The sequence below is a fragment of the Mercurialis annua genome, linkage group LG4 (genome assembly GCF_937616625.2).
Source record: "Mercurialis annua linkage group LG4, ddMerAnnu1.2, whole genome shotgun sequence".
NCBI lineage: Eukaryota > Viridiplantae > Streptophyta > Magnoliopsida > Malpighiales > Euphorbiaceae > Mercurialis > Mercurialis annua.
The window spans coordinates 32,160,260-32,185,000 of record NC_065573.1 but is presented as its reverse complement, the minus strand read 5'-3'; the positions used below and the strand labels follow the sequence as shown (position 1 = coordinate 32,185,000).

The window sequence follows — 24,741 nt, the reverse complement described above, 5'->3', positions numbered from 1 at the left end:
CGTCATTTTTTGGCGGCTGTCATTTAAAAAAAAAAAAACGGCGTCAGGTGTCCACTGACACGTCATTAAATATCTAAAAAAAAAATTAAAACACCCAAAATACCCCTAAACACTCAATCAAATCGAACCACACCAATCGAACCTAACCCACCCGGTCAATTTTTCAATCACCGTAGCCCGCCGCCATAGTCCACCACCGTCGGCCGCCGCCCTCCGGGCATCTGTTCTTGAAGGAACATATCGTTCCTTCAAGAACAGCTTGAAGGAACGATCTGTTCCTTCAAGAACAGATCTTGAAGGAATGATCTGTTCCTTCAAGAACAGATCTTGAAGGAACGACTGTTCCTTCAAGCGTCTTCTCAGACGAGCTGAGAAGACCACCGGTTGGTCTTCTCAGCTCGTCTGAGAAGACGAGAAGACGACCGGAGCCGGTCGTCTTCTCAGGTGAGAAGGCGACCCAGCTGGGTCGTCTTCTCACCTGAGAAGACGACCGGAGAGGTCGGATGGGTTGGGCCGAGTGGGATGGGTCGGGTGGGTTGGGTGTTGGGTGTTGGGTTGATGATTTTGGTTAGGGTAGATTTTTTTTTCAAATATTAATTTGGGGGTATTTTGGGTTTTTCAAATTTTTAGTGTATTTTGATGACGTGTCAGCTGACATGGCGCCGCCAATTTTTTTTTTTTTTTTTTAAATGACAGCCGCCAAAAAATGACGGCGCTGAGGGGTATTTTCGTCTATAAGGGCCGTGAATGGCGCCGCCACAAAGGTTGGGGGGTTTAGGGAAGCTTTTGAAAGTATAGGGGGTTTTGGGAAGTTTGGGGTAAAAGTCGAGGACCGTCGGTGATTATTAGCCCAGAATTACAGCTTGTTTCACCCTTGGGGACCTTTATTCTGACTTCCCAATGATCAAATTCGAAGACTTAAAACATGATCATTTTCTGTATGCACAAAATATAGAAAACTGCTTATATTTACATGTCAAACCTGCATCTCCCTAACTCACTTATATCATCATCGAAGTCCCCAACTGCAATTGTCTTCCTGTAAGCTGGTTATAGTGTCAGAACAATAAAGCGTCTCTCAGCATCTACATCGCCTCCCAAGCCCATGTTGGCATCTACGGTTAGCATGGCAACATAAATAACATGTCCGCAGAAGTCCTTGGAAGAAACACTTGCACTTTCAGATGCTTATCCTCTATTACTGGACTAATGCCACATCACCTATATGCAAGAATATTAAGTGAAATCCCCATTCGTCCCACCTTGCCCTATCATTGTAAGATTTATATTATTACGATTTGAAGGGGATACTTTGCTTTGAGGATTCTATCAGAAAATGAAGTCGCTGAGCTGAGCAAAGTTGTTCTTCTCAGGATTTCTCTTAAGGACATATGATGACTCCTCTACATTTGCATTCAAGCAATTCATCCTATGCCTGCAACAAGAATCGGCCATTGTTGCCGTAAACAAGAGCATAAGTAAGCCGCAATAAGAAAATATTGCAATATGATATCACAGGAATAAGAAAATATAGCAATAACACCGCTAGACGCACCATCCAAAATGATCTTCGCAGGAAATAGAACCCCAGATGATTGATAAAGCAGCTCCTTTCCTGCAACAAAATATAGATTTAATCAGTTACTAAAAACAAAAGATTAGTACTCTCCTCATTGATAAGTCCGAGAAGAAAAAGAGGTCTCAGAAACAATGATAGAAAAGAGTAAATCGACTTCAACTTAGAGAATAAGGTGAGTTAGTGCAGACTCAAATAAGAAAAAAGGAACCCGTCTTGCGGATGTTAGCATAACATGGAAGTTCACTAAAAAGGCAAATTCCAAGAAATGGGTCTGCAAGTATGAAGCACATACCAAGTTGCAGTATGCATATCATAAAACTTGTCAAACGCTTTATCAAAGCAGTAATGGCAAGCCATAAGATCCCTGATGTTAGTCACCTTGCATGTTGGTTTACAGCATTTCACCTGTACAAGACAACATCATCAAGTAATACACAAGTGTTTCCTTTTTGTTATTTACTTCAGAAAGTAGGAAAAAGAATTGGCATCACAATTCCCCGCTAATTATATGACCAGGCCAACCTGTAAAGAAAAGTATTCTACTTATTGCGTTTTATCTAAGATTGGGCTAGTGACCTACATAAATTATCATGATTGAACCTGCCCGAATAAAATTCAGGCTTCATAAGTCAGTCTGGGCTGATGAGGGAACTAATGTGCCAAGCCCAAATAAGATTGCCTCTGGTGGGCGGGTGGCCAGGCCAGTGAAAACAGGTCCACACATGAGTTGTCACCAAAAAAGAGTATAAACAACATAGGACATATAGCATCAAAGCTATCAAATTGCCACGAAACTAGAAAACAACAAATATGTGGAGTGCCATACAGAAGCCTTTATTCACCTACATCTAAATTAAAAGTAATTAAATTAGTTTACCAAGCGTTTAAGTTTATGAGAGTAATATTGCTGATGAGATGGATGCGTCCTTATATGTTCATCTAAATGGCCTGCACTGAAATTGGAATTATCTACGAGTTAAACTTCAAGAAGAACAAGCACATCTCCAAGCCAAAGCAAAATGGAAAAAAAATGACAGTTGCATTTCCCATAAGTTAACTGGTACGAGGAACACAACTAAACTGCCACCGAATTTTTTTATGAATTAACACCTTGACTTTCTATTATCCACAAGTCTAAATATTCACTCACAGCATGAATATGTCATGCGACAGATGTAATGAGAAATAACACGCTAAGTTGAACAAACCAAAAATTGATATTTCATTAATTTATGGAAAATGAAAAAAAAACGGAGTTTGGGTCATCGGGAGAAAATAATCAAAGAATAAGATAACAAAATTTATTAAATCTAACAGAAATCAATATTGAGATACAGTTTGTGCTTACTTATCACAAAGAATGGCACTGCAATTTATGCATGTTGCCAAACTTAGAGAGCTGCGGCACACATTGCAGTATGCTGCTGACAGGTTTTTACCTATCTGATGGCATCTGCAAAGACAGAAACAAGAAAATGATGCACAGTTGTTCATGTCCTTAAAATGCTCAAACCATAAAGCAAATGGAACTTATTACTTATAGGAATAACTCATAATCAAATGGGAATAAAGTGTAGAAAGCAGAACGGCCAAATAATACATTGCGTATAAATTCCAAAAATGTTAACAGTTGCTAATAAATGTAATTACATACCTTCTGTAAAGCCCCAGAAGATCTTTCGGTATTGAATTCTTCTTCCACCCATCCACCACCTAATATAACATTTGCAAGAATATTCAAAACTAAAATCACTAAGATGTATGCTACTTAACAATGTTTTATGTAGGCAATGTTAACTAACCTGGTCACTTGTTGTCACCAAACAATCTTCAGCAAGATGCCCAGGCCTCTCGCATTTCCAACTACAAAGGCACATTATTAATCTAAGTAAATAAGTGGCAGTTTGGCACATAATATCACATATCCCTCCTTTCTAAGAAAGCAGGATCAATTTGATTTCATCCTGTGGCAGCTGGCATTCATTTCCGACATATCATGGCAACAACATCAGAAAGACTTGTGAGTTGTGACCAGGTAGATAATTACATAATTCTTCGTAGCATCAAATCCTACTTAAAGCCATTAACAGCTATTAAAAAAACTATCTACAACTATGATCAATACTTATCGTATTGATAAAGAAATATACCACTCGTAAGTACAAAGATTAGATCGCTTTCTGGCCCAGCGATTGCGGTTATAGTCCCAAGTGTCCTCCCCAAGCTCGGGAATTGGTAAGGCACAATTAACTCTAGAGGAAGGAACATTTGGCTTTTGGTTGTTTAGCTCAGACTGAAATCATAAAAGCAGAAGTTATAACCTTAAGAAGTCAGTACAAGAAAGACATGCTTAAGTTGACAGTTATAAAAAAACACCTCAGCAAGTTTAAGACTTTGCAAAAGTTGAGCTTTGCATTCCATGCTGCATATATCGTCGTCAGTCTGCAAAGAACACATCAACATGGTCAAAATGTAAATTAAACATTGCATAGCTCTTTTCAAAATTAAAACAAAAGGTTCTTATACCTTATTGCATATGTATTCCCCGTATTTTCCGCATACAACACAAACAGGTTCTCCTGGCAGAGGAAAACGCTGCGCATCTCTAGACTTAACCCCGTTGTCAACTTCAGTAGTGAGACCTAAGAAAGTAAAAATACCAAGTGATCAGTCAAAGCAATGGCAAGTAAATCCACTCAAGAAAGAAAAGACTAAACAACAGCCGATTAAAAAAAATTAGATCGAACCAGAATCTTTGGGGTTTTCCTCTTGAGATTCTGCATCACTTTCATCACCTAAAAATTTAATGAACAGAAAAGGTTATAACGATGTGCATTTCACTTTCTAGGAAAATTAAATCCACATCAGCACTCAGCATTAGATTAAAGTCAAACGCGGCAATTATTTTAACACTCCCACAATACGCTCTAACTACCAGTTGCAAGAAGAGGCGCACAGGTGCCAAAACGCTATTTTAATCCTCAATTATACATCGAAAAACATAAGTGAACTAATTTCAATGAAGTCAAAACAAAAGCTGCTTACTTCCATAGTCGACCAAGTTCAAAACCGAGCTAGGAGCAGCTCCCTGCCAACCAGAAACAAAAAAAAAACATAATTTATAAGAACAACAGCCGTTACGTCGCACCGGGAAAAAATCACAAAATCACAAATAAATTCAAATTTTAACAGTAATTCAATCATTTTTACCAAAACATCAACAGTCAATGTTTCATAAGGTTGTGAAGAGCTCACTTCTTTTCTGTACAAGCATCATAAACAGAGCATATCAAAATAAATTAATAAATTAAATTAAATAAAAATCATTGAGTTTTTAAACTAGACCTTCTCTTGTCTATGTAATCCTGGTGCGAAATCGGTCCGCTCTGCTCCTGAATTGTATGAGGCCGTGGTGGAGATTCTACGGTCTGACGCTTCTTGCCCGTCTTTCTAGTCCTGTGATTATATGTGTCAGATTTCTGCTGCTCTTCATCGTCGGTTACAGGTGCATTTCCGGTTACGGCGTTATAAGCTGCGATGTAATTAAATTTACAATCATAAGAAAAACAATGGCGACAGGAAATTGATGCTGATGTTCATACCTTTTAAATTTTGAAGCACAGAAGTGAGACTGATGTCCTTTTTGTAAGAAATCGATGGATTTTTGTAGAAATTTGTTCTCGTTCCCATTCCTATTTTTTCCTCGCGTTTTTTCTTTCAAGAAAATTGAGGGGCAGACCAAGAAACTAGCAAAAATTGTAATACCTGGAACGGTGCGTTTCAAATGTTTGATACAGAACTAAAAGACACTGAAACGACCTGCCGTTTCACGTTTACATACTTTTCATTGTACAAGTTGAGTTATAAAAATGGACAATTTGAAAAACTACCGGTAAGAATTTCTTAGATGAAAAATACAACTCGAAAGTTCAGTAGTCTATCTGATTGCATCAAGTATTTCAGCCATTATTATTCGGTTGATTTTTTAATTAAATTTTTAAATTTGATACACTTAATTAAATCAAAAATTAGTTATGTTCAGAATCCATCCGAACTAAAAAGAATATCATGAAACTTCGCAAAGAGCCATGAACTCTTCACCGACATTGTAAAGTCGGGCATGGTAAGGATAAATTTATCAATTTGGTTCGGTTATTAGTTTGATCGGGTTTGTACAAGCTCTTAATTGTAGCTATTCAAAACGACATTAGACATATCAATTATTGCTATGCTCCATTAGAATCATTATATTGATCAATAAGTGAGGAATATTCAAAACGACAAAATTATGCGTGCCATGACTTTTAAGGCCCTTGTTGAAGTTTCAATAGTAGATCTGCCAGTCAAAAATAAAATATAGTAACAATCCATAACCACCACATCTTATGGAGTTCATCCTCTAGTCCTGGGGAAAAAATAACAAGCAAGCGGCACAGATATTACAAGTCAAACGGTGAATTAGATTTGCTAGTCCAGAATGCTCTCTTTGACTTCAACCAGCACCTGTAGATGGAAGAGCCAATCATATGGGTGGCAGCTCCAATCAAACATCTCAGATTCTTTCAAGATTTTTCTAGTGAAAAATTAACTCAACCTTTTAGCAGCTGATCAATTACTTCAGTGGCGAAAAACCCGAATCAATTTCTCAGCAACTGAGGAGACGGAACAACGAGAAAAGATCAAATGGTTAAGCTTGGCTGTACAGTTGACGGGAACTTGAACGAAGCAAAGTTCAGCGAGCCACTTCCATGGATTGGCATATACATTGCAGCAGCTTCTCTAGCCTGTGCAATTGCTATGGCTGCCGATTTTATTCACGGTATCCGCTGTCGAAAGTACTGGTTTCCGAGCAAATTCTGCTGTATCAATGCCACTTCATTGACGATTCTTGCAGTTGCAATCAAGCTGTCCGTAGATCTAAATACTCCTATGCCCCGTCGTGTGGATCAGCTTACAAAGCTCAGCAGTGGAGTCTTGATTTGCACACTGATGGGTAACTCTATGCCTTCTCTAGGAAATATGGAAAATACAGAATTAATGATGAATATAATAGCTCTCGGAATACTTGTTATTACTGTTATAGTTAATATATGCATCCAATTAGGAACAGGTGTGATCTATCTGCATGGGAGAGAGCATGCATTAACTATGTTCTTCATGCTCATTTTGCTTCTGCTATTGAGCTTTTCTGCTTTAACAGTGCCAACAACTAAGAGACACTTAGAGACCAAATATAAGAAAAAATATGAAATGGCTGTGAAAGAATGCTCGTATGAGACTGATTGTGCATTGGAAAAGAAACTTAAAAATGATATAATGAAATTCTGGATGATGGCTCATACCTGCAGCCCCCAATTTGTGATGGGGCGTTCCGTTACATGTACTGCTGCAGGCGCATTCAGCCTCCTCAGCGCTGCGACGTTAGCAGAAGCCATGCTGAGATCTTACTTGATGCCTTGGTCATTGAAATTTTGCTCCGGTGAGTCTGATTATAAGTGGTCAACCATCTTAATTCTTATAACACAGTCCATGGCAATAGGAGTCGGAACTATTGCCCCTGCGATTAGATGGTTCTCTGCTATAAATTTCAGGTGTCCAACAATAGGGAAGAAGTACTGCTCAAGAGAATTCAAAGTAGAAAGTTACTGGATTGAATTGTTAGTAGAGATGAAAGAGTGCCCGTTCACCATTAAAATCAGGAATCGGAACTGTAGGAAACTTGCCCATAATGCAAAAAATAAAATCTTGAATCTATGCATTGGAATGCAAATAGGAATCGTGTTGGTGAGCAAAGTTATTCGATTCATTTCTCTTTACTTCATGAGCTACATTTTATCATTCAGTAACTGCTGCAAAAAGTTGATCAAGCTTAAATCAAACATCATAAATGACTCTGGATTAGACTCACAACCCAGCTCAAAACCTGATCTTAGCCGTTTTGTTTTGCATCTGGAAGGTGAGACGCAATTAGTAGATTTGATGATGAATTCCAATTGTGATGCTACCAATCACTGGATACAGAAGGGCAGGAAGAAACAGCCCAAACAACTTATAGAATTGTTGGAAAAATCATCCAAAGGACTCCAGGGGGTGAGAGAATTTGACAGTGACCTAGTTCAATCTCTAGATTGTGAAGAACCGCCAAACTGTTGGGCACTTCCGGTAGCGACTCTGACAGCCATTGCATTTGCAATTCCTGATATCGACAGCGGTTTAAAGAAGCAGTTGAAGAGTAGTGTGCATGAAGGCCTCATCTATGTCAAACATATTGAGGACAACCTGGATAAAGAAGAAGACATGAGTAACATTAGAAAGGCAGCATATATGGTGTGGCAAGGAATTGATCTATGTCATAAATGGCTAGATATCGATCTTAATAAATTGTCATCCCAAGCAGAATCCGCAAAGGAAGTGCTGGAAGGACTTGCTGATGCTGCAAAAGAAAGGTACATGGAGTTTAAGAATAAATACACGAACGAATGTCAAAAGGAAATCCCTTCAAATTGGCCCGTCAAGGTACTGGCTGCAAACTCCATGTATAGAATAAGCCGGACCATTCTATACCATTATGAAAGAAGCAACATCAATACCAGTGACAGATTATACGAAGCAGTAACTATCATGATCTCAGATATACTGGGTGCTTGTCTCACCAACATTCAAAATGTCATAACGATAAAATGTTCGAGCAGCTCAATTGAGATGCGGGAAGAAAGTGTGCGCCATGCAGTTTTCCTTCTAGGCGAAACAGAAACAATTCTGAAACATCTACACCAAAAAGCAATTCCCGCTTTAGGTCCAGAGGAAATAGTGCATATCGATGGATGGCGTTCAATGTACAAGCGGAATAATGATTTACTCTTCCCTCCATCTTCAATAGCAACTGATAAAATTTCTAAATTTTCATCTGACTTGCTGCTTACCCTTGAGTAAAAAGTACAAACTTATGAATAAGCAAGCTAAAAAGTTCAGTTTTCCTTTACAGTATGATGCTTGATGTAAATACTAGACATTCATGTCAATATGTGATAGTCATGTAATCGAGAAGTAGAAGCTTTGTTTTGAGGTATGATAATGACAAACCAATGGTACACTTCACAATACCAGACATTTGATCATTGAACAATGAAATTATGAATGATCTAAAATTAACACAATGATGGGTTTAATCTGGCAATTTGTATTCATGCATTAATTTAAGTTGACATAGACATTGATTCTCTATTTAAAGACACAAAACTAATTGCTACATATTTCCTTAAAAATAAAAATTATGTCATAAACCTGGAGCAGTAGCAACCCAATACTTGCAAAGAAAAACCAAAATGTAATCCTCGTCTCGCTTTGAGGTGCTTAGCCATTAACAGACCAGGATTTGTCAGCTTCGTGGCCTGTGTTCCTGCATTTTGATGACTAAACAAGATCAAAGTGAAAGAGAAAGAGTCGCAGCCGTTAAACCAAATCGCAAACGACGTCGTTGAATAAATTTCGTCTTGAATCAGTAGTAAATTACTAATCAGTTGAAAAAAATAGTACTAATTTAAATTGTTTTATTTTATCCAGATATTATAATTATTATTTATTATATTGAAGATAGTAGTTTAGTTTACCAAATAACTAAAGTAGTTTGCAGTATAATTTTCTAATCAAAACTATATTACATTTGTAAAAAAACTATAATGTTATGATAATATTAATAATCTATTTTGTTTATTATTATATATTAGATTTTAAAAAATAATTTACTTTTACAACTAGTAATAAATAATTTTAAACAAATTAATTTAGTGATATCTGTATATCTATATACTACCAAAGCTTTTTTTAGAAATTCTCATAAAATATAATGTTCTCATGAATTTTCACAAAATGAATATTCTTGTGAGTTCTTTTTTTTTTTTAACATTATTGTAATTTTATATTTAGCTTTAAATACATATAAACTATCTAATTTGTACAACTATTTATTTCAATTAATTTACTGAGATTGAATTTATAGTAATTTTTCTATTAAAAAATTAAATTTTATCTAAAATATAGATATAAACTTTTTTTTATTTTGAATTCATATACAAAGATGCATATATACTATTGATCCACTATTAGTAACGTTCCAAAAAAAATTACAACCACGTAGTTCTTATATTTATATATTAAAATAATCGAAAGGACTAACAAATTAAATTGTCTCATTCCGATTAGTATTTTCATGAATTATCATCAAATTAAATATTCTCGTGAATTCTCATTTCTTGAAATATTTATTTTAAATTATTATTTTTATTTATATAATCTTTCTAATATGTACAGACTGTTTACGTCTAAATAATCTATTGTAACTATAAAAATGAATAAATTATCTACTCCAATTTTTCCCTTTGGGTGCAATTTCATGATGTATATGGATCATGTATATTACCAACAAAATAAAAATTGCTATTTGTTTCTAAATTAAATTAATTAATTTTTTATTTAAACTAATTTAAGTTTATCTATAATAATCAAATAAATATTTAAATTCCATACTTAATTTATAAATGACTACAAAATCTCAAATTATATTATCAAGTACTAAGAAACCAGAAAATAAATTATAGTCAATGCTATCAATAGTAGTTTATCGCAAGTCTTTATTAACTATTAACTGTGAGGCAAATTGCTATGAACTTGCTAGTATTAAACAAAGGCGACCTTGTTTAGTCTACAGATTACTATAAATTAACGTGTAGACATTGCTATTAATAATGGTTTATCAAATACTTGTCTAAAAAGAATGGTTTATCAAATTGCAGACTTTACTAAATAGAGTCGACTTTATTAATTTGCATGTAATAGGAATCCTATACCAATTTCTAATTACGTGTGCACATTGATAATAAATTATAGATTTTATTTATTTATAATTTTAATTATTTAGGCAGAAACTAATTAATCTAAATAATAATTACTATAGTAGATTGACTTTTCTTATCATGATCACACTACTGTTGAATCGTAAAATTTATTTTATGTATAAATTAATTATCTATAATCAATGAGTTATAGTTTAAATAATATAAGTGTTGGCAGCAAATTGCTAGGTCGAGGCTTTAAATCCTTTCACAAATGCTCCTTTTATCTAATTACAAAAAAAAATCTATAATAAAAAAATGGATGAATAACTATTTACAGTCGATCCTCTAATAATTGATATATATGGTGGATTAAAATTTTATTAATTATTAGAATTATTAATTTATTGAATATTAAATAAGACGTAATATTAAAATTGGTTCCCTAAAATTTTATTAATTAATAAAATTATTAATTTATTGAGTATTAATTATTAGAGAGTCTACTATATACTGAAATAATATAGTTTGAAAGTAATTTAATAATATACAAACATTAGTTTTGCACCATTAAAGGGCATATAATTTTATATTAATATTCTTTTTAAATTTAATTACTTATTAAAAGGTTACACTATTAATGTAACTAAGATAAACTACTACAGCTTTAATTGAAAAATACATTATTAATTTATTTGCGATAAATTATTACTCGCACCTTTCCATTTAAAAAGTCCCATATTTTATTTTGGGGTGTCTCATTTAAAAAAATTCATTACTATTTTTAAAATATTTTTCTATTAAATACCTTATTTTACCCTTTTTATTCATTTTAAAAGAACTCTTTGAAAAATTCCACAATAATGGACAAGACATGAAAAATTTGAAAAAGCATGCAAAAACAGAGATATTAAATGTTTTTTTAATTTTTATATAAAAGCAAACAGAACTTCTTAAATGGGACGGAGGGAGTACTTTATTAATAAGGTAAACTAAGATCTTATTTGGTTGGGGATAAATTCACTAAAAAAAGTCTAATTTTTCGAAAAATAGCATTTTTTTCTCACTTGTTTCATTTTTATCTTTCCGAAAAGTATACTTTCCGGAGATTGTATATTTTTGAATCAAGGCCTTATATTAATACTTTTATGTAATAGTAATTTATTTATCAATTAAAATTTTACTATTAATTCATTGAAATAAACTAATAGTGCAATATGTTATCCATTCTTTCCAAATAGATGGATAATTTAGGACATATACAAATATTGGAAAAAAATCTACGGAAAATAACGTAATTATCATTATTTAATGTAGTAACTTTTTTTAGTAACTATATAATATAATTATTCTCAAAAAAAAATATATAATATAATTAGCGAGGATATATATAACAATTAATCTTTTAAGTAATAAATAACTATTTGTATTTTACAATAAAAAAAGTGAAATAATTCCAATCAATTTAGAATGACTGAAGTAATTTATTTGTAAAAATTAGTCTAAAATTAGTCTAAAAAGTTAATTCACTTTTACACCTTCCAAATCACTTGCTAGTATTGTAGAACTTATTAAACTTGTTCATTAAAATAAATTATATATTAGTCAAGTATATATTATATTTTATGTCAAAACTATATGTAAAATAATCAGTTATAAGATAGAAAATAGTTAATTAATTTTTCCAATCTAAAAAATACAATGGACATTATACCACAAATTTAAAGTTAATGTTAAAAGATATTCTTATACAAAAATTAAAACCAACAGATTATCAACATATGGCATATATTATTTTTTAAAATTTGATGAATTATATTCATTGATTAGATGAACAATTAATAAGGCATATGAGCAGATTATCAGAATATTTTTTTCAAATGGACAAATATAAATAGCATTGACTAGAAGAAGAGTTTCACCTGATCTTAAGCCCAGAAAAAAAAACACAAGGAAGCAAGGGGCCAATCAATTATAGGTGGCAGCTCTGATCAATCATCTGAAAACTCCATCAAAGCAACTGATAAATTACTTCAGTGGCCAAAACCCCATTAAAGCCAAATCACAACTCAGCATCTGAGGAGACCGAAAAAGGAGAAGATATAAAATGGTTGAGCTTGGCTGCACAGTTGACGGCAACATGAATGAAGCAAACTTCAGCGAGCCACTTCCATGGATTGGCTTATACATCGCAGCAGCATCTCTAGCCTGTGCAATTGCTTCGGCTGCGGATATTATCTACGGTATCCGCTCTCAAAAGTTCTGGTTCCCCAGCAAGTTCTGCCGCATCAATGCCACTTCATTGACAATTCTTGCAGTCGCAATCAAACTGTCTATAGATCTAAATACCCCAATGCCACGCCGGGCTGATCAGCTTACGAAGCTCAGCAGTGGAGTCTTGATTTGCACACTGATGGGCAACTCTATGCCTTCTCTTGGAGTTATGGTGAACACAGAACTTTTTACGAATATGATCGCTCTTGGTATAATCGTTATGACCGCTATTGCTGATATATGCATCCAGATAGGAACAGGAGTGATCTATCTGTATTTGGAAGAGCATGCATTCACTATGTTCTTCATGCTCATTTTGCTTGTGCTGTTGAGCTTTTCTGCTTTAACAGTGCCAACTACTAAGAGACATTTAGAGACCAAATATAAGAAAAAATATGAAATGGCTGTCGAAGAATGCTCGAATGACACTGATTGTGAAGTGGAAACAAATCTCAAAAATGATATAACGAAATTTTGGATGATGGCTCATACCAGCAGCCCCCAGTTTGTGATGGGGCGTTCCGTTATATGTACTGCTGCCAGCGTATTCTGCCTCCTCAGTGCTGCGACTTTGACAGAATCCATGCTGAGATCTTACTTAATGCCTTGGTCAATCAAGTTTTGCTCCGGTGAGTCTGATTATAAGTGGTCAACCATCTTAATTCTTATAACACAGACCATGGCCATAGGAGTTGGTACTATTGCCCCTGCAGTTAGATGGTTCGCTGCTATAAATTTCAGGTGCCCGACAACAGGGAAGACTTACAGTTCAAGAGAATTTAAAGTAGAGAGGTACTGGACCGAGTTTTTAGTAGAGATGAAAGAGTGTCCATTGTTCACCATCAGAATCCGTAGTCGAAGCTGGAGGAAATTTGCCCACGACGCAAAATTTACATTCTTGAATGTATGCATTGGCATGCAAATAGGAATCGTATTGGTGAGCAAAGTTATTCGATTCTTGATGAGCAGCATTTTATCATTCTCTAAACGCTTTATAAAGTTGATCATGCTTAAATTAAACATCTCATATGACTCTGGAGCAGACCCACAGCCCAGCTCAAAACCTGATCTTAGCCGTTTCGTTTTGCATCTGGAAGGTGAGACCGCATTAGTAGAATTGATGATGAAGGAGAGTTGTGATGCTACCAATCACTGGCTGCAGAAGGGCAGGAAGAAACAGCCTAAACATCTCATACAATTGTTGGAAAAATCATCTGATGGACTCCAGGGAATACAAGAATTTGACAGCGACTTAGTTGAATCTCTTGATTCCGAAGAACCTCCAAACTGTTGGGCACTTCCAGTAGTAACTTTGACAGCCATTGCATTAGCAATTCCAAACATCAGCTGTGGTTTAAAGCAACAGTTGAAAAGTAGTGTGCATGAAGGCCTCATCCTTGTCAAACGAATTGAGAAAAACATGGATAAAGAAGGAGACTTGCCCAACATTATAAAGGCAGCATATATTGTGTGGCAAGGAGTTGATCTATACCATAACTGGCTAGATATCGACCTTGATAAATCACCATCCCAAGCAGAAACTGCAAAGGAAACGCTTGAAGGACTTGCCGATGCTGCAAAAGAAAGGTATATGAAGTTTAAGATTAGATACATGAATGAATGTTTAAAGGAAATCCCTTCAAATTGGCCCGTCAAGGTACTGGCTGCTAACTCCATGTATAGAATAAGCCAAACAATTCTACACTATTATGAACGAAGCAACAACAAGACCAGCGACAGATTATATGAAGCAGTAACTATCATGATCGCAGATATTCTGGGTGCTTGTCTCACCAACATTCAACGTATAATATTGCGCAAATGTTTGAGCAGCTCAGTTGAAACGCGGGAAGAAAGTGTGCGCGATGCAGTCTTCCTTATGGGCGAAACAGAAACAATTCTGAAACTTCTACACCAAAAAGCTATTCCCACTTTAACTCCAGAAGAAAAAGCACATATCGATGAATGGCGTTCATTTTACAAGCGGAATAATGCAGTTTGATCTATTTCGTCCGACAAGTACAAACTTAGCAGAGTCTGCAGCATGAGAAACTTATGTCAGTTTTTCTTTGTAGTACGATGTTTGATGTCAATACAAGACATTTATGTCAATATTTGATACAGTCATGTAATCCACAGTAAATTATTTCAGAATACCAAACATTAGATCATTGAACAATAAAATTAAACTCAATTAACATTAAAAGTATGCAACAGTGAGCTTCACAATACCAAACATTAGATGATTGAACAATAAAATTTGAATTCCGCAGAAATTACAATTATATCTCCTGAAATTGATCCTATAAAAATTGAAAAGATCTTATAAACCCTAATCTCCGTCTCGCTTCTTTGGCTTTCGATAGGTTTCTTCAATGTGCTTAGCTACTAACAGACCAGTATCCGTGAGCTTCTTTATATTAGGAACGTCGTAGTTTTGAGCGACAAATATTCCAAACACCGTACCCGCTATAAACGAGAACCCGCTCCTCAAAATCCCCATTGCAAAAATACTTCTCAAATTCGCTCTCCCAATTGGTCTGCTCCAGTAGATTGAAGTGGGAAACGGAAGGGTTTTATAGTTGCGACAGATTTACCAATGGCACTTCTTGTTGCTCACGAATTCTCTGACCCACTGCCCAAGCCAAAAAGCTACGTGACTAGATCAAACTAAATGAGAGACGAATTAAACGTCGTCGTTAAACTAAACATCAATAAAACGACGCCGTTCCGCAGAAATAAAGATTAAAACACTCTTGCGTCAGTTCTAGTACAGCTGAAATTCTTCATCGCGAATTAAAATCAGATTCGCATTTTCTCAATTTAGGTCGAATTTGATTTTATAAATTTGAATGGTGCAACTCGCCAGTTACTCGAGATCAACTCGAACTAGCTCGGGTATTGTTTGAGCTCAAGGTTAAACTTGAAAACTGAAGCTCATTCGAGCTCGGCTCGTATAACATACTCAACCCGGAGCTTGGCTTAATTTAGGCTCAGCTCGGCCCATTTACACCCTAGGCATGAGTATGTAGTTCATCTTCTGCAGAATGTTGAGTTAGCTGGGCTGTAGAGCCTGTTATCAATGGGCTTAGATACTCTCTCTTGGACTCGTAAGAAAAGATAGAGAAAATTAGTCCATATACTGGCTAAGGTCTTTTTAATTAGAAAAGTACGGGAGCAAAAACTCAAATTGACTTTTACGTTTTGCACTTTATTAATTTGATTTTTCAGCTTTCCTTTTTAACAAATAAACTTTCAAAATATAAAAAATACGGGTTACAGTTAAGGAAAAGAATCACAATTAATTCTCTTGTACCCATTTCCAAATATGCTTTATAGATTCTTGCCTTATTTCTCGCCTTATTACTATGATCTGAATCTTACATTTTCATTTTGAATTTAGGTTGACACAAAAATTAAAATGGCAAACCCTCCGCCAATGCAGCCACCATCGAGTTTATGTTCTGCCGCAGCCGTCAACCACTATTTGTCTCAAGACCGTCGCCGCCGTAGTAAGCCCTCCGCCGCCATAAACCCTCCGCAATTGCCCACCATCGTCACAACCCGTTCATAGCAGCGTCTCCTTCTTCAGATCCGGTGACCCGCAATCTATCCCTCTGTTCTTCTCTAACAGCAACATATTCTTCTTTAGATTCAGATCCGGCACCGCCTTGTTCGTACCGGCCATCTTCGTTTTTTTTTTTGCTTTGGTTTTTCCGTTTTCACAAAATCATAGATGGAGGATCTTTTGTCGCCATGATGAACAAATCGGAATCGGGGATCAGATCCGCGACACAACAATAGTTTTTGATTTGTAATTTTATGACTTTATTTTTTTGTTGGTTAACCAATGGTGTACTAATGGTACATCAATAATTGGGATATGAGCAAGGATGTAAAAATAATGGTTAATTATTGTAAGGCTAACTATATGTTTTCTAATGGTTGATTAATAGTTAACTAATTTTATATAGTTTTTTTATATAAAACATGAATATATATTGATATTTTTTTAATTACAGTTAACTAATATGTGACTAATAGTTAACTAACAGTTATTTTTATACGTATGATCTTAAAATAATTGAAATTTGATGTTCAGTTGTTTTTTTGTTATATTTGAATAATTTTTATATGTTTTCTAACGGTTAACTATTAGTTAATACTTGTGTTGGTTATCTAAAACATGTACTTATCATAATGTTAATTTTCTTTTTTTATTAGTTAAAGTTAACTAATAAGTGATTACTGGTTAACTGACAGTTAACTAATTTGGTGTACTGTTAATTTTAGAATATATTATTGTTAGATTTATCTAAAAAGGATTTTATGATTTTAATAGTTTTTTTTATTAAATTTAATTTATTAATGGTTAACTACATGTAAACTGACAGTATATCAGTTTTTTTTACAAATAAATGAATTTATATTGTGTATTCATATTTGTTGATTGTTTATGATGAGTTGATGAATTTTTTGTTTTGCTGGATTTTTTTTGTTTCTCAAATGCTTGTTGTTTTCATTTTTTTTAATCATTTTATTTTTTTGGCCCTTTTGCCGTTTATGGCAGATAATTCAAATTGTCAGATATAAAATTGAAGGCTTTCATTATCATCAATGTCCACAGCTTGTTGATTTTGTTCCAACTGATATTTGATGTTTATTTCAGTTTCTCCGAATTTAACCTTTAATATACTGAAAATCAAAGCTTTAAGAGTTTCAAATTCCGCATCGTCTTTAACTAAAATGCCTTTGATCTTATAATTTGAGTAGTTTAGATGTTCATCCCATAATCCGTCATAGTAAACAAGAACCTTCAATGTTGTCATACCTGCTGTTATTTAAAAAAGAAATCATGTTAATAAATATTTAAGTTCACCTTTAGTTAACTATTAGTGCACTAATAGTTATTTCCAGAACTAAAAAATTTAGTTCATATCCTCTTTAATATTGCAACATTCAGAAAAGAATATGCATTCAATTGCATGAAAAATTAACTCTTTAATTACTATGAAATAATCCTGTAATTCACTCCATATAACATAATTTTTAAGATGTTGTTTTATTAATTTTTGGTTGTTTGAATCACTAATGCTTTCGAATCATCACTGATTTGAATCATTAGTAAACACATAATTAACCAATTATAATACATAATTCAGCCTATTTGTACATGCAAATTTGTGTTTTAATTACAGAAACCACTTACCCGATTGAAATGCTGATTTTATGAATGTCTTTTATTGCTGAAAAACAAAATTTTATGTCAAGCGGTTCGATTTTTTAATGTCTATTTTTGCTGGAAATTTGAAATATTGTCCACTGTTTGATGATTTTATATTTTCAAATCAGTTCATGTATTTGAAGAATCCTTTAATCTCCGTTTTTTATGGTATTTTATTAGCATTTAAGGATTCTAAAAGATTTGCAGTATCTTTCCCTAACAGAAATCTTCCACAATGGTTGCTATAATTAAGTATTCAAAAATATTCAGCATCTTTCCTTTCCACATCATCACCGTATTTCTTATATTAACTAAACCTATTTCTGCAATTTATAATATATTAATTAATGTTGTCAACTTTTTTTTTGACCACAGTATATTTCTAATTAAGTTTGCCTATGTTAGGTACTTATTAATTTTTCTCGAAAAGATATCGAGAACATTTGTATTTGAATAGTCCATTCAAAAATAATTAATATTGCATCAATAATATAGCTGACACACATCTACAATTCTATATGAATAATCAATTTGATTAAAATTCACCTTTTCTTAGCAAGGATCTATCAAGCAAGAGGATAACTTCTTCTTTTTATACTGAAACCAGAAGAGGTAGACCTGTTCATGGGCCGCCCAGGTCCGCCCAAGCCCGCCCGATAAAGATTTTTCGCCCAAGTCCGGCTCGAGTCCAAACCCAAAAAAGATCTTTTATTTTATGGACGGGTTTGTTATAAAATTTTCATGTAATCCCGCTCAATTCCTGCTTGAACCCGTAAAAATATAGTGTTAGGGCCGGGTTTGGACAGGAAACATAAAGCTCAGTTTGAGCTTGTATAAAAAAAATTAAAAAATTTGGTAGCCGGCCCGAACCCGGCCCATAAATTGGTCTAGGAAGAGGTCTAATCTCGAGTAGTTTTGTAACAATTAATTGCACGTGGGATTGATTGAAAGTTATACTATTAGTAATGCTAAAGGTGATTGATTATTTGAGATTGATTTCATTTGTAACTGTGAAAAACACAGATCACCAGTGCATATGATATCAGAAGGGGGTGTGACCGAACTAAACCCGTATATATTCAGCTCGATTTGGTTCGATATTATAAAAACAAATTGATAGATCTTTTGATTTGCTTTGATTTTAAAAGTAAATAAATTCAACAGAAACAAATAAAATTTATTTGAAATGTTTAAATTTCTAATAAAATAGGTTTGGTTCAATTTTGAAAAATAAATACATAGATAAAAAAGAAATAGTTGATCTTGTGGCATTGGAGTTTTCTGTATTATTGTTGTGGTAGTGATGTTTGTAATATAGTGGGTGTTGAAAAGGATGTGCACAAGTGACAAGTTTATTGGAAGCATTTTAAAGGTATTCATTTATAATAAAAAGCCTTACCTTATCCCAAACTCAAAACCGAAAGAGAAATAATATGAAAGCCTCTCTTAAATTTCTGAAACAGGACCAGAAGATCAGCTATCATATGATATCATGTGGTGTGGTGGATTTATTATATCTTTTCTGCCTCCAATCTTTATCTCCATATCTATATTATCCATTTGGACACTGTCCTTACATAACTTTATAAGCTCAACTTATTTAACAACTACCCAGGACCATCAAATTTCTACCCTCTTTTGTGCATTTAGAAAGAAGTTAGAACAATTGATTGGTTCTAGTTTAATGTTTTTTCTATACAGCACGTTAACGGAAATGCTGACACCGAAAATGCGAAACCGAAAAATAGTAAATGTGTTTTTTTTTATTGCAAAAATAGGTTATAAATATAATTTTTTAGAGTTTTATGAGCATTTCTAGAAATGAAATCCAAATACTGAAAATATAAGATTTGAAAAGTTTTTGTACTGTAACATACAATCTGAGTGATGAATTTAAGTTTATTATTGTAAAAAAAAAAATTAAGTTAATTTTTCATGCTAGTTTATTGTGTAGCATGTAACAGTGAATATGATTTGAATTTTGAAGTATATAGACTCGCTTTTTTCTAAGTCATGCAACATTTGTTCTAAATATGGCCCCTAATTAGCTCTGATTATCGGCTTGGATATCAGTCAAACCCGTCAAGTTCGTCTGCCTAAAATCGGATTTGGATAATTATTTTTTATTCTAAGCTCGTAATAAACCCTTTTAGGCAGACTTGCACTCTCATAATAGTCTAAATTCTTATATATGTCTAAAAAAGTCCAACAATCCGGATAAACATAAACGTGAGGCTTGAATCGTACTTACATTTAAAAGAGTTAAGTTCGATTGGGACTAGCCTGAAGCCACCAAACCCGGCGCATGAACTGATTTACCACTAGTTGATTAACCGGGGCATAAAGTATCATACAAAAGCTGCCATATAGTTTAGGGGTGGCATTAATGTGAACTTGTAATACTTTTTTATATGTTCTAAATGCAATTTGTGGGTTGACTAGAAGAACAATAATAGAGGGACATTTTGGTTTACATTTTTGTGTTTGTTGAAGAAAAAAAACCAACGACACCAACGAAAGGGACTTGTGTTTTAAATGCTTGGTTGACCTCTCATATAGAGATCACATATAATTGCAATGACAAGATGAGAAAACAAAGAAATTGAGATTGGGGATAAAAAGAATAAAATCATGATATGGAAGCCATTGAAGTTGTCCAAGTAAGAACGTTGTGGAACCAACACTCCACTATAGGGATGAACAAGAAAATCGGTTAAACTGAACTAATCAATCTATTTTAATTAATTTGATTAGTTTGATTATGGCTAATAATTTTAACAATTTGGTTAATTAAATTAACTAAATATTTTATCATTTTTATATATTTTTTTCGGTTTAAGTAAATTTAGCGATAAATGTGTTCCAAAATTTTGATTAATTTGGTTACATCAAACTCGGCTAAAATTATAAATTTGGTCGGTTCTAATATATTAATAATTGGTTATTTTTAATTTTATCAAAATCGATCAGTTTTTAACCGAGGCTACCGTTTTCTCACCCGTACACTCCACTATGATTATCATGGTCCTAAGAAAATGATAGAGCATGACCGGTAAGGCTAAGAAATTGGGGCTGCCTTTGAATTTCCTTTTGAGACGCATTAGTGCGACTACTTTTGGGATTTCAAGTGAAAGAAAAATGAAGGTATGCGTTAGTTGAACGCATACTAAAACACAATAAAAACAAATAAAAGAATTGAGAAGATATACACTATATAGTGGCAAAGCATCTATCAAATATTTGTGTGACGACAACCCTAACTTTTCTTGCATTACGCACTCCACTTGTTTGCTTCTTTCCCTTTTCTTCACTTTTACCAATTTGCCTCAACTTGTTCCTATTTAGCTTACTTCTCATTTTGTGAATGATCATTGCAAATTTGAGCTAAAACGCTTTATGTAATTATAGTAGGAGTATAATTGAGCCAAGTCAAACTGAAATATCATTTAATTTGAGCTCGACTTGAAATTAAAATTCAATTTGAACTTAATTAAGTTTTATTTTAAAATCTTGATCTCAAGTTCGATATAATAATTATGAATCGAGTTTGATTTTGCTTGATTCGAATATCTTTAAACTAAATTTAAATACAAAAGTAAGAAATATTATTGTATATAAATTATTATAAAAATAAAAAAAATCAATTAATTAGTGTTCCATTAAACTCATGAGGCTATTGAATTGATTATCTTGAGTTGAGATATTTGAACCCAACACGACGGTTTGCTCGAATAGCTCGAACTCATCATATTGCTAAAGTAGCTCGAACTCGACTGAGCATAGTTTGCTCGAGTAGTTCGAACTTGACTTGGTGGTTTGCTCGAGTAGCTCGAGCTCAAGTTTGATTCCATTAAACATCTAGTCAAATGCTCCCAAATCATAATTTATGCCTCTAGATTTACAATAATCCAAGTGATAGATTAAACTGCAACAAGGCTGCATGGAGGACACTAACTATGGCCCAGCATAAAAGTAATGCTAATTGATTTAAAAGTCCATTAATTTATTTCTTAATGGTTGATAAATTTTTTATATGAGTTTACGTAGAATAGCCATGCTTAGCTCTGCAAGGACTTGGAAAAGATGAAAAAAGGGTTAAGGTGGAGAAGCTTTTTAGATCCGACAAGCATAGTGGGGTATGGAAATTAATCAAGATTTTATCTACTTCTTATTATAAGTTCCATTCATTTGTTTTGAAGAAACTAAAGTGAGAAGATGATGTTGGGCAAGTTAGGATGGAATGATTAATGGTGACCCACTTTCAATTGCCTTGTCGGATCTATTAACAAAGTATAAAATAATATTCATTGTAGAGTACATAAAAAAACACAAAAAATACTAAAAAATAAAAGACAATATCATTTTAGATATCTATATTTTTTTTATCAAAATAATAAATGCATTTTTAAATAATTATAGTAGTTCAATTCATTAATATTTTGATTTAAAATAGGGATAATATAATAAAAATTTACCAAATTACACGTTTTCTCATTTTAATCACGCTAAAAATCGTCATTTTCATACACAAACTAACATTTTTACCCAAATTCATACACTGTTCAAAAATCCAGCAGCAATTGCTGATGTGTTACTATTTGATTTGTTATGGCATGTCACTATCTGATTGTCAACTCAACAATTTTCACTGAATTTTTGAACGGCGTATGAATTTAGAAAAATTGATAATTCACATATGTGAATGACTTAAAATAGATTTAGATTGAAGGTTTGATATATTTGTATAAAAAATTACAAATCAGATCTATCATATTTTGTACGATATATTTATCATTTTGATGAAAAATATGAACATATAAAATTATTTTGTCAAAAGATAAAAAAAATACTGCTACATCAAATAAGAGTAATCATAAAATAATTTATGTTATCTAGATAATTCAATTTTTTAATATTTGTATTTATTATAAACTACTTATCAATTTGAGATTGATGGAATATATACGTTCAAAATGGAAGATAATATAAAATAAATATTAAAATTTTCAAGTTACAATAACATCAAATAAAAGTAAGTATAACATTTTTTTATAAATTTATTTATTTTATTTTGATAAATAATTATTTTCTAATATTTTTATTTGTCGTAAACTATTTATCAATTTGAGGCCGGTGGAATATATTTTCTCCATGCCCAAAATGTAAGACTATAAAAATACATATATTAAAAAAATCAACTTATGTAAATTAAATTACTTAATTTAATAAATAATAGAACATCTACTCTTATTTCATGTACTCCATCCAGTTCATAATTTTTGTAGCATTTAAGAATAATTTAATTTATAATACTACTATTTGGCACTTTGAAATATTAAAAAAGCATTTATTGTTATTATTTAAAATCTATATCCATATTAAATTACTCAGTGAGACTAAAAGCATTAGTCAAACCTAAAAATAGTGTTCCCTCCATTTTTATTTAGTTGTCCATTAAATTAAATGAATTTGTCTATAATTAGTTGTCCATTTAGGATTTTAAGATAACATTAACTATTATCCTCCAAATCTATCCCTCCCTAAATAAATGACTTTATAACTCAATTTAGAAAATATTTATTACATAATAGGGTTATATTAGTATTTATTCCTATAATTTAAGAAAAAAACTCACTTTTTTAATATATATAATTTTGACTAAATGGAAGTTTAATTATTGATAAATATTCTATCTTTTTGATTTTTTTATTACATCTCAGAATTTTAAAATGCTAATTTTAGTCCATTTTTTAAATTTTAATTTCTATTGTAATCATTTGTTTAAATTGGAATAATAAAATTCAAATATGTTTTTTATATTTAGAATTTTTGATGGTGAAAAGGCAAATTGCAATAATATAAATTAATATGAAGAGTTTATTTAAAGATATATTTTTACTCTAATTGTAATTAATGAATATAATTGAAATTGAAATTAAAAATTAAAAGATATATTAAAATTGATTAAAAAATTTAGAGTAAATATAAAAAGTCAATAAATTAGATACTTTTTAAAAGAATGAAGTCAAAATTAAATTTACTAAATGAATAATTATCCATTATAAGTTCTAATAAAAAAAATACTATTATATAAAATCTTATAAAACCGGACTAATGGACAAACCGGTGAGGCCACCGGTTTTCGCTTCAATTGGTTTTTTAAAAAAATAGCAACGGATTTTTCGCTCACAAATTCTCGATGTCCGGTTCACCCCCCCCCCCCCCCCTGTTTCTTACAGGTTCAACCGAGTTTAATCAGGTCCAACCCGTTCAATTGTAAACTCCGGTTTATTACAATTTAGATTGGATCATTGGTCCGTTTTCGGTTTAACCGGTTGGTTCGGTCCGATTTTTAAAATATTGATATAAACAATTGGAAGTTTAATTATTGAAAAATACTCTACCTTTTAAATTTTTATTATGATTCAAAATTTAAAAATGCTAATTTTAGTCTATTTTTTAAATTTTAAAATATATTATAGTCATTTTTAAATCGTAGTAACAAAATTTAAATATGTTTTTTATATGGGTTAATTCCTAAAAAAAATCACGAACTTTACATGAAATTTCATTTTAATCATGACCTTTAAAAGTTGTTATTTAAAGGCACGAACTTTCATTTTATTTCAAATCTATCACCAAAGTAAAATTCGGTGTATTTTATCTGACTAAAAATTCCTAATCCTAGATACTCTAACCGAAAGATAATAAGATTTGATGTTGATTAATAACTTGAGTCTTTCATTAATGATTTAATGAAGAATTTAGTCAATAAAAATACACTGAAATGATGAATTTGAAACAATATGAAAGTTCGTGTCTTTAAATGACAA

The 24,741-nt window shown here is 32.6% G+C and overlaps 4 protein-coding genes across 4 annotated transcripts; 2 read left to right on the top strand and 2 right to left on the bottom strand.

The window, feature by feature from the left end:
* Window positions 1-856: 856 nt before the first annotated feature.
* LOC126679143 (uncharacterized) lies at window positions 857-5,343 on the bottom strand. The gene is made up of 15 exons (XM_050374083.2): window positions 5,182-5,343; window positions 4,925-5,111; window positions 4,790-4,841; window positions 4,625-4,667; window positions 4,327-4,374; window positions 4,106-4,221; window positions 3,956-4,021; window positions 3,730-3,872; window positions 3,382-3,442; window positions 3,234-3,292; window positions 2,928-3,032; window positions 2,457-2,532; window positions 1,872-1,984; window positions 1,556-1,615; window positions 857-1,435 (listed from the first exon to the last, which is right to left on the bottom strand). Exons 1-15 carry the CDS (start codon window positions 5,267-5,269, stop codon window positions 1,330-1,332), a joined length of 1,323 nt encoding a protein of 440 aa, XP_050230040.1. The 5' UTR covers window positions 5,270-5,343; the 3' UTR covers window positions 857-1,329.
* A 525-nt stretch (window positions 5,344-5,868) lies between these two features.
* Window positions 5,869-8,682, top strand: LOC126677106 (uncharacterized). Its single transcript, XM_050371561.2, has one exon. The coding sequence runs from the start codon at window positions 6,263-6,265 to the stop codon at window positions 8,510-8,512; it is 2,250 nt and encodes a 749-aa protein (XP_050227518.1). The 5' UTR covers window positions 5,869-6,262; the 3' UTR covers window positions 8,513-8,682.
* Window positions 8,683-12,517: 3,835 nt separating this feature from the next.
* Window positions 12,518-14,686, top strand: LOC126678596 (uncharacterized). Its single transcript, XM_050373490.1, has one exon. The coding sequence runs from the start codon at window positions 12,518-12,520 to the stop codon at window positions 14,684-14,686; it is 2,169 nt and encodes a 722-aa protein (XP_050229447.1).
* A 220-nt stretch (window positions 14,687-14,906) lies between these two features.
* LOC126677107 (uncharacterized) lies at window positions 14,907-15,565 on the bottom strand. The gene has a single exon (XM_050371562.2). The coding sequence runs from the start codon at window positions 15,185-15,187 to the stop codon at window positions 15,017-15,019; it is 171 nt and encodes a 56-aa protein (XP_050227519.1). The 5' UTR covers window positions 15,188-15,565; the 3' UTR covers window positions 14,907-15,016.
* Window positions 15,566-24,741: the final 9,176 nt, after the last annotated feature.